Source organism: Strix aluco, chromosome 1 (assembly GCF_031877795.1).
Source record: "Strix aluco isolate bStrAlu1 chromosome 1, bStrAlu1.hap1, whole genome shotgun sequence".
Classification (NCBI taxonomy): Eukaryota; Metazoa; Chordata; class Aves; order Strigiformes; family Strigidae; genus Strix; species Strix aluco.
The window spans coordinates 151,792,868-151,806,279 of record NC_133931.1 but is presented as its reverse complement, the minus strand read 5'-3'; the positions used below and the strand labels follow the sequence as shown (position 1 = coordinate 151,806,279).

Sequence of the window (13,412 nt, the reverse complement as noted above, 5' to 3'; positions counted from 1 at the left end):
GACCTGAGTGATACATTTCACGTATATTTATACAACTTGAGAATATGCAAAATACTATTCTTGTTTATTTATATCACAAAAAAACCCCTGCGAACCAGACACTCCATGTTGTAAGGTGCTTAAATACAGTATCAGTGGAAAGTATTTTAGGGTAGAAGTTGTGCTGTATACTCAAAACACATTTCCTGATTAAGAAGGGATGCTATATTCCCAACAGCATAATCAGATGCATACAAAATTTTTTTCTGGAGAAGCCACGACTGAGCTGTAAGTCATTATGTATGGAAGAAAGCTTACAGAAGCAAAGATGGGAGAGGTAATCTCACAGCCATGAGCATTGGAACAAATCTGTATAAGGGTAGAGTCATATTTATGGTTGACAGGGTTAGCAGAAATATGTTAAGTAGATTAAGTAGAAATATGCAGTCAAAGATAAATTATCTCATTTGGCATAGTATTAAATCTAAAATGTGGTTTAAAGCATAGAACAATGAAAAAATCGGAATCACTGCACAGGAAGGTGAAAGAACTCAGCATTTCACCACAATGAAAGGAAATTTTCTTCCTGCTCCTTCAAGATCCATTATGTAGCATTCCTACTTTAATCTCCAAATTTGAAATAATTTCCTTTGAACCTCTGTATTCTATACTCAAAGTAGGATTTTATTCAATTATTTCAAGCATTTACCAAGTTACCCTAACTGAATTTCCTATCACAGGCAAAAGGGTTTGAAGAACTGTATCAAGAGGGATTTTGAAAATTTCATGATTTGGTTCTTCTGACCAAGTCCTCTGAAGTAATTATACCTGACAACAGGGGACTCGAAATCTGACAGTGCACGAAAACTGAGAAGTAAGCAAATTAAAATAAATGTAACATGAGCTAAATGGATAAGTTTTTCTCATTTACTGGTAATTATGATTTTAATACAGGCAGGATGACTTTTGAATTAGGTATCCAGTGTCAGTAGGAGCTACACATTTATTCATTAAGTCTCTTGTCAAGCCAGTTCCAAAGGAAAAATTCTGATCTTCATTTTGTGTTGTGCATTCGTATGTAGTAAACCTTACATTAGTGATGTTTTTGTTATGGAACGATAATGGGTTTGGTGTGGCCATGAAGCTTGAGACTGTGACATGTTTGTAGCCACCTGTCTCACCCAGAAATGCTGACTAAGAGTGAAGATCATGCACAACCCAATCTGACTCAGAGCACTAGAGGACTCCAGAAACAAGCATCAACATCCACATTAGCAAACAATGTGGTGCAATAGATGGGGAGATCTAGAGCGGAGCAGGAGGTGCTGAGGGCCCAATGTCCATGCTGTATGGATTCTGGGGGGCTACTTCTGATTAGCTCTAGCACCCATCAGCAGCTGGGGTACATCAGTGTGCTTGCTCCCAGGGTGCAGACTCCAGCCTAGTTTCATCCACAGGGATCAAACTGCTGCACATGGAAAAAGCTCCCTGATGTGAACCAAAGTGCAGTAAGTGGGGACAGGCAGGAGATTCACTTCAAAAATATCTTCCTAATCTGAACAAAAATGCTGACCAAGTCTAGACTGACAGTCTAAATGAGAACACTCACTGAAATCCAGAGTGCTCTTGGGCAGAGTAACAGGACACAAATTAAATACAGTACTTTGAGGCCACATTAAGGGCAGCCACTTTTGCTTTAGGCACCCAAGAAATCAAGAAATTGATGACACTACTTGTTTACAGTTAGAAGACTTTACAGGTAAGTTAATAGACAAAGGAAAAGATACTGAGTCAGACGTGGAAATTTTCACAGAAACTATCAGATTTTTGTCCTGTCTGGGAAGGTGCCAGCAGTAAAACACTGTAATTTCTGATGTCTTCCCATCTAAACATCTCAGCAGAACTGGTGCCCCTTCATGTACAAGATGTGGGATAAAAAACTACCTGGAAGTAGACAGCATTCATACTTAATGTTTATACATTACTGTATGTGCAAATTTCAAACTGCTTTGCATAGTTCTAGGCTTGCAGCTTTCACTGAGTTCAAACGAGTTGCACATGACTAAATCACCATGAGCTGCTTAAAAAATATCCCCCCTGGGTCTTAAGCGAAAACTCATTGTTTAAGTGTTGATTATTATTTTTTCTCCACTGAGATCAATTAAGGTCTTTAAGGAGCACAAGGGAAAAGAAGAAAGAGGACTTGCTCATCAGATTAATTTTTCCATGTGTGTGTCGCTAATTTTCAGTTGTGGCTGAGATATACTGAGAAGAGAAGTAAGCATGAACACATGCAGGCATACATCTGATCATGAACCTTAAGGTAATCGATCCAGGTAACAATCCTGGTTACCTGAGAGAGAAATTAGAATTGAGAAACCATCACAAGGGACACAGGGACACAGTCCCTTGCATGAAAACCACTAGAAATCAGCATTAGGCAGCCAGACACTAATAAAACTACTTTGAAAGTATGAACATGTTTATACTTTAACAGAAATATATTCAGGGAGCTCCAAATTATCTCTTGTTATCTGTAGATCCACTTCCACTGCAGGATGAAGTCCACCAAATAAAACAGAAAGAACAAAAATAGTTCTTCCTTTACTGCAGCATAAATGGAAGCAGATCCGAATTACGGTACTCCTCTAGCCATAACAACCATGTTGTTTTAGTCCATCTGAAGTTCTGCTTATAGAATTATATTCCAGGACTGTAAATCAGTGCCGGAAAAACACAATTTAAGCAAAACTGCTGGTTAGAAATCAGGATCTAACTAACCCTTTTTCCTCCCGTGGGGCTGATTTGCATGAGACTGATTTAAAATGCAGAATAATACATGAACTTCATGAGCAGTTTAAAGGTTTATAAAATATCCTAATGCTCTCTGTACCCAGACAGCTAATTTAGATTTTTGCTGTGGATTAACTCACAAGCAGTCCAAACTCAGACTTCCATTAACCCATCTTGATTAGCAAGATCCTGACTGCTGTATGAGGGGCAAGCTCCATCTCAGATGTATTCATCTGGATTCGGAGGCTAAAGTGCCCTGATTACTGTTCTCTTTTGTGACCAAGAGTAATTTTAAATGGCTTTACTAATCTGATGTATGGGTTAGATAGGGAGGAAAACCTTTAGTCACATCAGTTTAAGAACTAACCATCATGATCTACGTTAATTGACATGGTGCACACTCTCGCAGAAGCCAAGTCACGGTGCCAGACAGACTTTGAAGGGCTAGATCTCCTCCCTCTGCCTTAGATGTAAATGATCGTGACATGGGATAGTTAAGCAACGAGAAAGCCCTCCAAGTACCCAACAGAGGGGAGACAAAACAATAAAATCCCAGTGAAATGTAATGCCTGCTTACAGGGGCATTCAATTAATCAGTTCCTGTGCACCTGAGGTAACATTAAATATTGTCCCAGCAGGGTATCCAGTAATTTGTTGAGTAATAATTACAGCTCCCAAACAGGACACAGCAGGAATACTGTTTATCCATCAGTGTGCTACTGTCTGTACATGGCCATAAGATAAATTGTCTTGGGGACAGGAGAAAATACTCAGGGATGAAAGCGTCAAAGCTTGCTCTGGTGCTCTGATACTAATCCCAAGATCTACAGTAGAGCTACCTTCACCCATGTAAAAAACCCGTGATGTATCAACAAGCTTTAGAATATTTTGATATGGGCCTGACCAGGACACGATGCTAAATAGATCATTATTAGGAGCCAATATTGCCATTTTATCTGATGATACAGCGTGGTCTACATGAAGAACATAAAACTCGCAGCTGTCACCAATTGGTGAAGCAGAGACCGATATTTAGAAGCGCTCCAAATTGTTGACACAATCAAAACTGACAACAGTCACCACAAATAACAAACAAAAACTTGTTGTGGTTTTGCTATGAAGAAATGTTTGCGGGTTTTTTTGTTTTTCTGAAACAAGGCAAGGTGACACTGCTTGAAAGGATCCCTTGGGAGATGATCCTGAAGGGTATAGGGGTCCAGGAAGGCTGGACACTCTTTAAGAAGGAAGTCTTAATGGCACAGGAGCAGGCGGTCCCCAGGTGCTGTAAGAGAAGCTGGCGACAGAGAAGACCACCCTGGCTGAACAGGGAGCTTTGGCTGGAACTCAGGGAGAAAAGGAGAGTTTACAGCCTTTGGAAGAAGGGGCTAGTGACTCACAATGATTACAAAGAGATTGTGAGCCTATGCAGGGTGGAAATCAGGAGGTCTAAAGCCCAGCTGGAAATTACTCTAGCTTCAGCAATCAAGGACAAGAAGAAATGTTTCTATAAGTATGTCAGTAGCAAAAGAAAGACCAGGGAGAGCCTCCATCCCCTGATAGATTCAGGAGGAAACATGGTAACAAGTGATGAGGAGAAGGCTGAGGTGCTTAATGCCTTCTTTGCCTCAGTCTTTAATAACAAGACTAGTTGTACTGAGGGAATCCAGCCTCCCCAGCCAGAAGACGGAGACTGGGAGAATGACCCCCCTGCATTCCAGGAGGAGATAGTCAGTGACCTACTGCATCACATAGACACACACAAGTCTATGGGACTGGATGGGATACAACCGAGGGTGCTGAAGGAGCTGGCTGGGGTGCTCGTCAAGCTGCTTTCCATCATTTACCAGCAGTCCTGGCTGACCAGGAAGGTCCCCACAGATTGGAAACTGGCCAATGTGACGCCCATCTATAAGAAGGGTCGGAAGGATGATCCAGGAAATTACAGGCCTGTCATCTTGACTTCGGTGCCCGGGAAGCTGATGGAACAGCTCATCCTGAGTACCATCACACAGCACATGTGGGACAACCAGATGATCAGGCCCAGTCAGCATGGGTTTATGAAAGGCAGGTCCTGCTTGGCAAACCTGATCTCCTTCTACGACAGGGAGACCTGCTTATTGGATGAGGGAAAGGCTGTGGATGTAGTTTACCTTGACTTCAGTAAGGCCTTTGACACCATTTCCCACAGCATTCTTCTGGCAAAACTGGCTGCTTGTGGCTTGGATGGGCACACGCTTTGCTGGGTGAAAAACTGGCTGGATGGCCAGGCCCAAAGAGTTGTGGTGAATGGAGTTAAATCCAGTTGGCAGCCGGTCACGAGTGGTGTCCCCCAGGGCTCGGTTTTGGGGCCACTCCTGTTTAACATCTTTATTGATGACCTAGACGAGGGGATCGAGTGCACCCTCAGTAAATTTGCAGATGACACCAAGTTGGGTGGGAGTGTTGATCTGCTCGAGGGTAGGGAGGCTCTGCAGAGAGATCTGGACAGGCTGGAGCGATGGGCTAAGGCCAACTGTAGGAGTTTCAATAAGGCCAAATGCCGGGTGCTGCACTTGGGCCACAACAACCCCCAGCAGCGCTACAGGCTTGGGGAGGAGTGGCTGGAGAGCTGCCAGTCAGAGAGGGACCTGGGGGCGTTGATTGACAGCCGGCTGAACAGGAGCCAGCAGTGTGCCCAGGTGGCCAAGAAGGCCAATGGCATCCTGGCTTGTATCAGAAATAGCGTGGCCAGCAGGGACAGGGAAGGGATCTTACCCCTGTACTCAGCACTGGTGAGGCCGCACCTCGATTCCTGTGTTCAGTTTTGGGCCCCTCACTACAAAAAGGACATTGAATTACTCGAGCGTGTCCAGAGAAGGGCAACGAAGCTGGTGAAGGGTCTGGAGCACATGTCGTACGAGGAGCGGCTGAGGGAACTGGGGTTGTTTAGTCTGGAGAAGAGGAGGCTGAGGGGAGACCTCATCGCCCTCTACAACTACCTGAAAGGAGGTTGCAGAGAGCTGGGGATGAGTCTCTTTAACTAAGTAATAAGTGATAGGACAAGAGGTAATGGCCTCAAGTTGCACCAGGGAAGGTTCAGACTGGATATTAGGAAGCATTTCTTTACAGAATGGGTTGTTGGGTGTTGGAATGGGCTGCCCAGGGAGGTGGTGGAGTTCCCATCCCTGGAGGGGTTTAAGAGGTGGGCCAACATAGCACTTAAGGATATGGGTAGTTGGGAACTGTCAGTGCTAGGTTAACGGTTGGACTAGATGATCTTCAAGGTCCTTTCCAACCTAGATGGTTCTGTGATTCTGTGAGTGATGAATGGTATACCTGTCCCCATGGCAGAGCTTCCAGCTTGCTGTTGAGAATTACAGTGGGCAGGGAACTGCATTCCTGCTGCCTGTGAGTTCTCCCCTGTGAAGGTCAACAGAGATCACAAACAGTTATCCTTCACAAAACACTGATGTAAGAGAGGTCTTGAAGAATCAGGCAGAGATTGGGATTCTAGAGAGTTGGTCTGTTTAGTCTGATTTTTGTGCAGGTCTGTGTTGCTCAACAGTTCTGTCAAGGGATTTGGATCCTCTGGGATGGTTACCTTGTAAGTCAAAGTCTGATTTTCAAATACTCACATACACTCAGAGAAATTCAGGCATACACCATAGACATATGAATCACAGCCACGACCATAATAGTTGACAGGTGGCAAGGCTCAAGCTTTGTTGCAAAGCACCTAAATACTACAACATTTGTGAGACAGCTGCAGATTATTTTAAAATATACAAGTATTGGACTAAATAGGAAAATGAATCATTCAACATGGGCACTATTATTACTGTTGCTTATTTTGAGACAATTTTGGTTTATTTATATCGTACTTCAATTTTTTCAGTGTTTCATTTTGTGCTTTTTGTTTCTAAACATCCCAGTAAGGTGAATGGGCTAGTTCATATTTCCTCAGAGGCAATATTTCAGGCTATTTGCAAATTCAGGCAGAGACAAAGCCTATTATACGGACACTATAGTCAGTTTTTGAGTTGTCTCAGTCATACATTCACCCCCCAGTGACTGACTCTCTAGCTTACATCTAAAATGGAGCTGTGGAGATGTATAACAGAGCTTAGATCAGCACACATTATCTCGTGTGTGCAAGAACCACCTTTTTTACTGGCTTCCTAAAAGTACCATGGAGCAGACTGGCTCAGGAGACCCTTGATAGCTGGTTCTTAATCTGTGATGAGCAGTGGATCTCAGCTCAGGGCTCTGGCTCCCAGGAGGAGCTGGCCACCTTGGTGGCTGCTGGAGGCATTCGGCTCCAAAGCAGCACAAGTTGAGAGCACCGAGCCACAGCGTGCCACATCTGGTGTGAGATACTGCTCTTGACCTGATCCTGCTTTTGTGAAACAGCCTCTGGTAACTTGGGAATTCAAAGAGGGATGGAAGCTGGAAATAGCTGCGTTTCCCAGGGGCAAGACCTTGCTAAGGCAAGAAAAAGAGACTGTTTGGTGAGACCAGTGAGCCAGGAAACCTTCCCGTAAAATCCAGCTAGGAAAATCCACACACATATGTGTCTGTTGGAAAGCATCTGCCATCTGCATAGAGTGGCAATGACATTCCAAGTAGGGTCAGTGTACAAACTGGGGGTGCTTCAAAGCATCCCAAAAGAGAGCACGAGATCAGTCACCTAAAAGGTTTGTCCACAGTGGGGTGTCCTGTGACATTGAGGTCACATTCTTGAGCTTTTCCCACAATTTTTGAGGCTAGAAAGTTTCTTGGAAGTCTAAGCTGAGCCCCTGAAGGACAATTTTTGTGGTTAAGGGTAAATGCAGCAGGTGTTGAATTTGCTCACTGAAATGCATGGTAAAGTCATATATAAAGAAATTGTCTGCTCAGAAATGGATGTTCTAGGATCTTGTTTGGACAAAATCTCACAACCCTGTTCTTTGTCAGGCACCACCTGGCCCTTTTGCAGTTCCCACTAAAAATAAAATAAGAAAGAAATGACCTGACAGTGGAGAGCAAAATGCAATTAGTTTGCAGCTGGTTTAGAGAGTACAATCATTCTACAAGGTGTATCTGCTTAATGTATCAGGAACAAAGAACTGACATGCATGGGATGGAGGGCATCTACCCACACCTGACTGCTATTCAGGCAGCATTTTGATGTAAACTTGTGCATTAGTCCTACTGATGCCAAGGAGATGAAACTATATATTTAAAATTTGTTGCTATAGAATAGACGTTTTGCTGAGGATGGAATTAAAGAAAAAAAAAAAAGCAAAATGCATATTAGGCACCCCCAAAACAGCCCATTTTTCAATTCAACCAGTAGCTGGCACTGTTTTCTCTTTCCAGCACTCTGAAGGATTATGGCCCATAATATGACAACAATAGCAGAACTTTTTCAGCTGATATAGATGACTTTGCAGCAGGCATCAGCAGTAGCATTTACTTTCACGAGAGATGAAAGTGGCTTAATAAACTGCATTTGTGTCACTGTTGCATGATGCATGTGTACAGCATCACCATCCAGAGAACAACAGGCAGCATGGGAATTGATGACTCAGGCAGCAGAATTATGGTTACGCTGAAGGAGCAGGACTACATTCTTCAAGCAGAGGTCATACCTCCCCAATTATTTACAAGTTTCAGTTCAATTAGCTGATGATTGTTAAAATGTCACTTCTCAGGCTTATGATTTGTTTATACAACTATCAAGTAACATTACAACCTGTCCTGTTCTCCTTTTTAATTATGTAGCCAATATTCTGCTAAATATGCTGAAGCAGAAATATAGACATATGAATCAGGAATAGATATGATCAGGTAAAGAGTATTGTGTTGAGCCCCAAAATTATTAATACCTTGTGCTTTCTGGCAGGAGCAAAATGTGAAGGATGTTAAAAATAATTAAAGTCGTTACAGTATTTACAAGGATAAATTGAAGAGATGAAGATTTAAAGCTTAGAGAAGACATGCACAGAAAGGATTGTGAGACAGTTCTGCACACTAGTAATCAGAAAAGGTACATCTGACATTTCTACTTGTTCTGTGTGGGAATTCAATACCTAGACATCTAGAATAGTGAGATATGTGAAAACTGAGAAGCTGTAGAAATAAAACTGATTTGGTCCAGAACAGAAGGGGAGAGGAATAGAGTGGTGACCACAATTAGTCTGTATTACTCCTGTAGAAAGGGGAATTTAATAACACTCAAACAAGAGCTAATCTAGCTCTACCTGGAAGAAAAAAGACTGCACACTGCTAATCTAAATAGCTTAAAATGGAACAACAAACTCTTTTATTTCAGGACAGAAGTCAGTTATTAAGCAAAGTTAACTTAGCAGTTGTTCCCTAGGCAGCCTGCCATTCTCTCTTCTGCATTGTCTAGTATATTGGCCATTCTCAGGAAGATAGTATCAGATTAGATATACCCATCTTTAGATGCTAGATGTGTCAAATTGGAGCTGGTATGTTCCTAATTTAAAAAAAAAAAAAAAAAGAACTAAGCACAATCAGCTTCTAATCATGCAGTTTTCAAAGTGTCCATTAAAACTAATGAATAGAAGCATAGGGGAAAAAAATGCAACCAGGATGGATGTGCTAATCTTAAGGGTTTGAGGGCAGTATATCAAACATGACTTGACTCTTTTCATTCAATACAAAATGATTGTTAATGAGGAACGATCAATAAATGTTCTTCAAATAAAACACCAGAGAGCCACACATGAGATAAGCAAGGAACAGGAATTTGCCAAGAGGGGATGCACCTTTCTTTGTTATTACAATAACAATTGCTAATGCTTTGATTTAGACTCAAGGGACTCCTGTAAACATTGTTTCCTCATTCTGTTGCATATATTTAATTGAAAATCCTGTCCTAGGCATTCCTAGCTAAAGGAGATCGAAAATAATTCCAACACCAAATATTTCAGTGAAAATAAGGAGCAGGGTGGATTTTCTGTGTAAGTAAAAATCAAAATTTCAACCAATTAGTTGTCTATCCTATAACTGCAGAGAAGTTACAGAAATTTCAAACTTCAAAAAAAAAATATTTTTCCTGAAAGATGTCTCCATTTTGTTAAACCGCTTCATTCCCAATCCATATGGAAAATCTGAGGTTATGTTGCTCGCACTGTACTCCAGGTTTTTTGTGAGCTTGATATATTAGGCAATTTATATTTTATTAGAACAACACAAGCTTGAAGACTCTGGCTCATAAGTAAGTTCTCATTCTTTAAAATATGTGAGAATTATATATGTATTTTTAGATAGATAGATATAATCCTTTTCTGTGTTTCTGTATTCAGGGACATTTAAGTGAAAGTCTGCAGATAAATCTCCAGCTAAAAATTAAATGACTTTACCAGCTGTCCACAGCAGGGACAGTCTGTAGCTTGTCTATTATCTCATCTGGTCTCACCCGCTAAGTATGGTTTGGTCTAGTGAATTCTGAGATGACAGATCTCTAAAAAATTGTAGGTTTTGGGTACTGCTGACAGTTGTATTTGTTATTCATTGGGTGGCACACTTCCCTCTCTGTCAGTACAGAGCGTGATTTTTAGATGCTGCTAGGGATGCTATTTTTTTCAGATGAAACAGAAGGCAGGAGAATAAATATTATTTACAACAGTGAGCCAGGGATTTTCTTTCAGTTTCCATCACTGGTAATAATTAACAATGTATCTTTGTTTGAAGTTCAGGAATTTTTCTTTCCATATCTACTTGTGCTCTATGTCCCTCCAGATGAAGGTACTGTCATGACAGATAACTAAATTTTTGGAGCTGCAGCATTGTTCCGAAGACAGGGAAAACCCTGTTGGAAGATCACATCAGATATTAGGTGAATATCAGGTTTTTGAGAGGTTCTGGATAGGGAGATTGAAGCAAGAAATCTACTTGCTCTTCCATGTAATGCAGGCTGAAATATTTACCATAGTATAAAACTTTCAACATGAACATATTCCCAGAGAGTATGTAGAAGGAGATCAGTCTGTAGACACTTCCAGGGCCACAGATTGTACTGAATGTCAGGAAAAGCATTCAGCATTCACAAAATAATGTATCTCAGGATTTTTTTCCCCTCCTTAATGCTATATAAGCTGGATCATTCAGCAGTGCCTATAAATTTCAAACTGATGAAATCAAACTGATGCATGCATGATACCACAATCCATACCCACTAGATTAGTTTTGGGGCTCTTGCGAGTCAGCCCAGCAGAGCTGGCCTGTGTACAGCTGGGCTCCAACTGCCCCAGCACAGGGGTCTCTTGGGGCAGCAGACCATGCTGCCTTTATTTTATGCTGATTAGCCCACACCACCATTTTTAACATATAGTCACACCTACACTGTTTCACATGATGTGCTGCCTGTATTATTTCACAGGTAGGGCCAGTCAAGCAGGTCCTGGCAATAGGATGGCCATTGGTCCCACTGAACTCCTGCTGTCTTGGGTACCATCCTCCTCCTCCTACTGATGGGAGTCACTGCCTATGGCTGAGCAGCAGTGCTGAGCTGCACTGGAGTAAAGCAGGAGCAACCATCCCATTCTGCAACCCTGCCCAGCAAGAGCTCAGCTGAACCTGGGAACCAAAGACTGGCCAGAGGGCAGAAAAGTGCTGCCGAGGAAGCTGACTGTCTGCATCTGGCCTCTGCACACCATGACAGCTCCCTTCAAAGCCATAGTCCCATCACCCAAACCTGTGCTTCTGCCCTCCACCTTGCTGATGGTAACAGTGCATCAACCTGCAGAGAAGGGGCAGTGCCGAGCAGAAGAGCAGCACTTCAAGGGCAACCACATCTCCTGTCAATGCCCGAGTTTTTTCACTAGCTTTTCCTCAGGGTCAAAATGTCTATCGTAGATCCTGTGCTTAGCTCACAACAAGGTCTGTAATTCTGCAGCCTGGCAGGAGCATTATGTAGGCATGCACGTAGGTACAGAAGGAGCCTTATGGTTTGTCCCATTTTATGGCCATGTGAGAACAGGAATAATTTAATCCACAGTAACGGCTGATGTGAGAATTTTGAGACAGCACTTGAAACCCAGGAGCAGCAGCAATCCATCCAAAAGCTCTCCAGCACATCTGCTGGAGAGTTGGTGATTTGACTCCAGAGCTGCCATCCCACCCACTAGCACATACTGCTGCTTTGGAAACCTCAGCCTTATCCTTCCTGTGAAAGCGAAATCAGTCCCAGTCACTGGTAAGGCCTTTCCCCATTCCCATCATGACCCACAGAATCTGTTTCTCTTAACATTATAAAATAGAAGTAATTAGAAGCTGCATGAGAAGCAAAGAAATGTGATTCCTTGGTATAAATGGTGCCAGAGTTAACCCCACACACCCACCCTCCGTAGACCCGCCAGTCTGCAGAGTACACAATTTAATAATGCCAGGAATCAAAGATCCGTTCTTGTTAGAAAAGAAGCAAAACCCACACATGTTCGGGCTTTCAGGAAAAAGAAATCCACTAACTTGGCATTGACTGTCATTTAACTTGCAGGCAAATCTGCCAAGACCTTGTAATTACAAATACCTGCACTATACTGCAGGTATTGATCCTCCATCGTGTGGAACAAGAGCAATGAGTTAACCCCACTATTACTTTTCACAGAACAGCTGGGGTTTCACAACAACAGAGAATCAATGTCTGGGTAAACCATTGAGGTATTTTTTTCCCCTCCAGTGATAATTCAATTTAGCAGCTATAAAGCAGAAGTTAATTCTTTGCCTGATTGTATTTAGGTTTTCAGAGACTTGCTGCCCTACTGTTTCAGAAAATAGCCCCGTCTAAAATGGTTGGAACACTTTATTCAGAATCACCAATTCCCTCTCATCAGTCTTGAGTGGGCCTCACTGTTATGAGTCTCTTTAGGATGTTTCAACTGAAAAACCATATTTCTATTCCAGTTGCCATGGAACAGCCAATCTCTCCTGGTGGAAAGAAGTGCTGGCATTACATTGTGGAAAAAATGTCCCATAAACATATTCTTTATTACTAATATTGAAAGCTTGATTCTGCCACGTTTACACAAGTTGACTGGCTGATTTTAATGGAAATGCTCTGCTTGATGAAGGAGGGGAGAACTGCTACAAAATAAAAAATAGTAAATAATAATTAAATAAAAAAGAAAAGCTCTAAGAATACTGAGGTTTCAAATTGAGGCTCACATCCTGCAGTCTGCTTTGGGTATACTTCAGTTTGGCTCTGTGCAGAGCAGCTTGGATGACTGTCGTCTTAAATTGGAACTAATTGCTTTGCTATCTGTGCAGAGGAATCTGTCCATGTATGATCTCCCATTCCCTTGCCAAATTTCAAAATTAATTTCTTGAAATACCTAGTAAGACGGGAGGTGAAGGTACATAGATGGGGGGATACAGACTACCTATTTCTCACTGTAGAGCTAGCACCTGGTGCCAGGGACCCTGCTCTTTCTTGGCCTGTAAAGGGACACCACAGTAGTTCTGGCAGCCACACATATGGCACGTTAGGCAGCAGTGAATCAGTTAGTGGGACTTTACAGTCTGAGAATTAAGAGTGCAAGGAAAGAAAATAATCAAATTCCACTTACTTATGGCTAGGAGAGGATGGAAAGAGTCATAGGAATGCCTCATTTTTAAAGTTACAACTTAGCTTCATGCCTGTCTGAGACTTGGTT

General features: G+C 42.2%; 1 protein-coding gene across 4 annotated transcripts in view; it reads right to left on the bottom strand.

The window, feature by feature from the left end:
* The window catches only part of TMEM108 (transmembrane protein 108), a 173,792-nt gene that overhangs the window by 52,506 nt on the left and 107,874 nt on the right, over positions 1–13,412 (bottom strand). Inside the window, exon 1 of one of the 4 annotated variants that reach the window (XM_074849695.1) lies at positions 6,088–6,122. The exons of the other annotated variants lie outside the window; for them this stretch is intronic. Within the exon in view, the coding sequence (XP_074705796.1) occupies positions 6,088–6,097 (10 nt within the window). The 5' untranslated portion in view covers positions 6,098–6,122. Of the gene's footprint in view, positions 1–6,087; positions 6,123–13,412 lie in introns of those variants that run through there. 4 annotated transcript variants of the gene reach the window in all.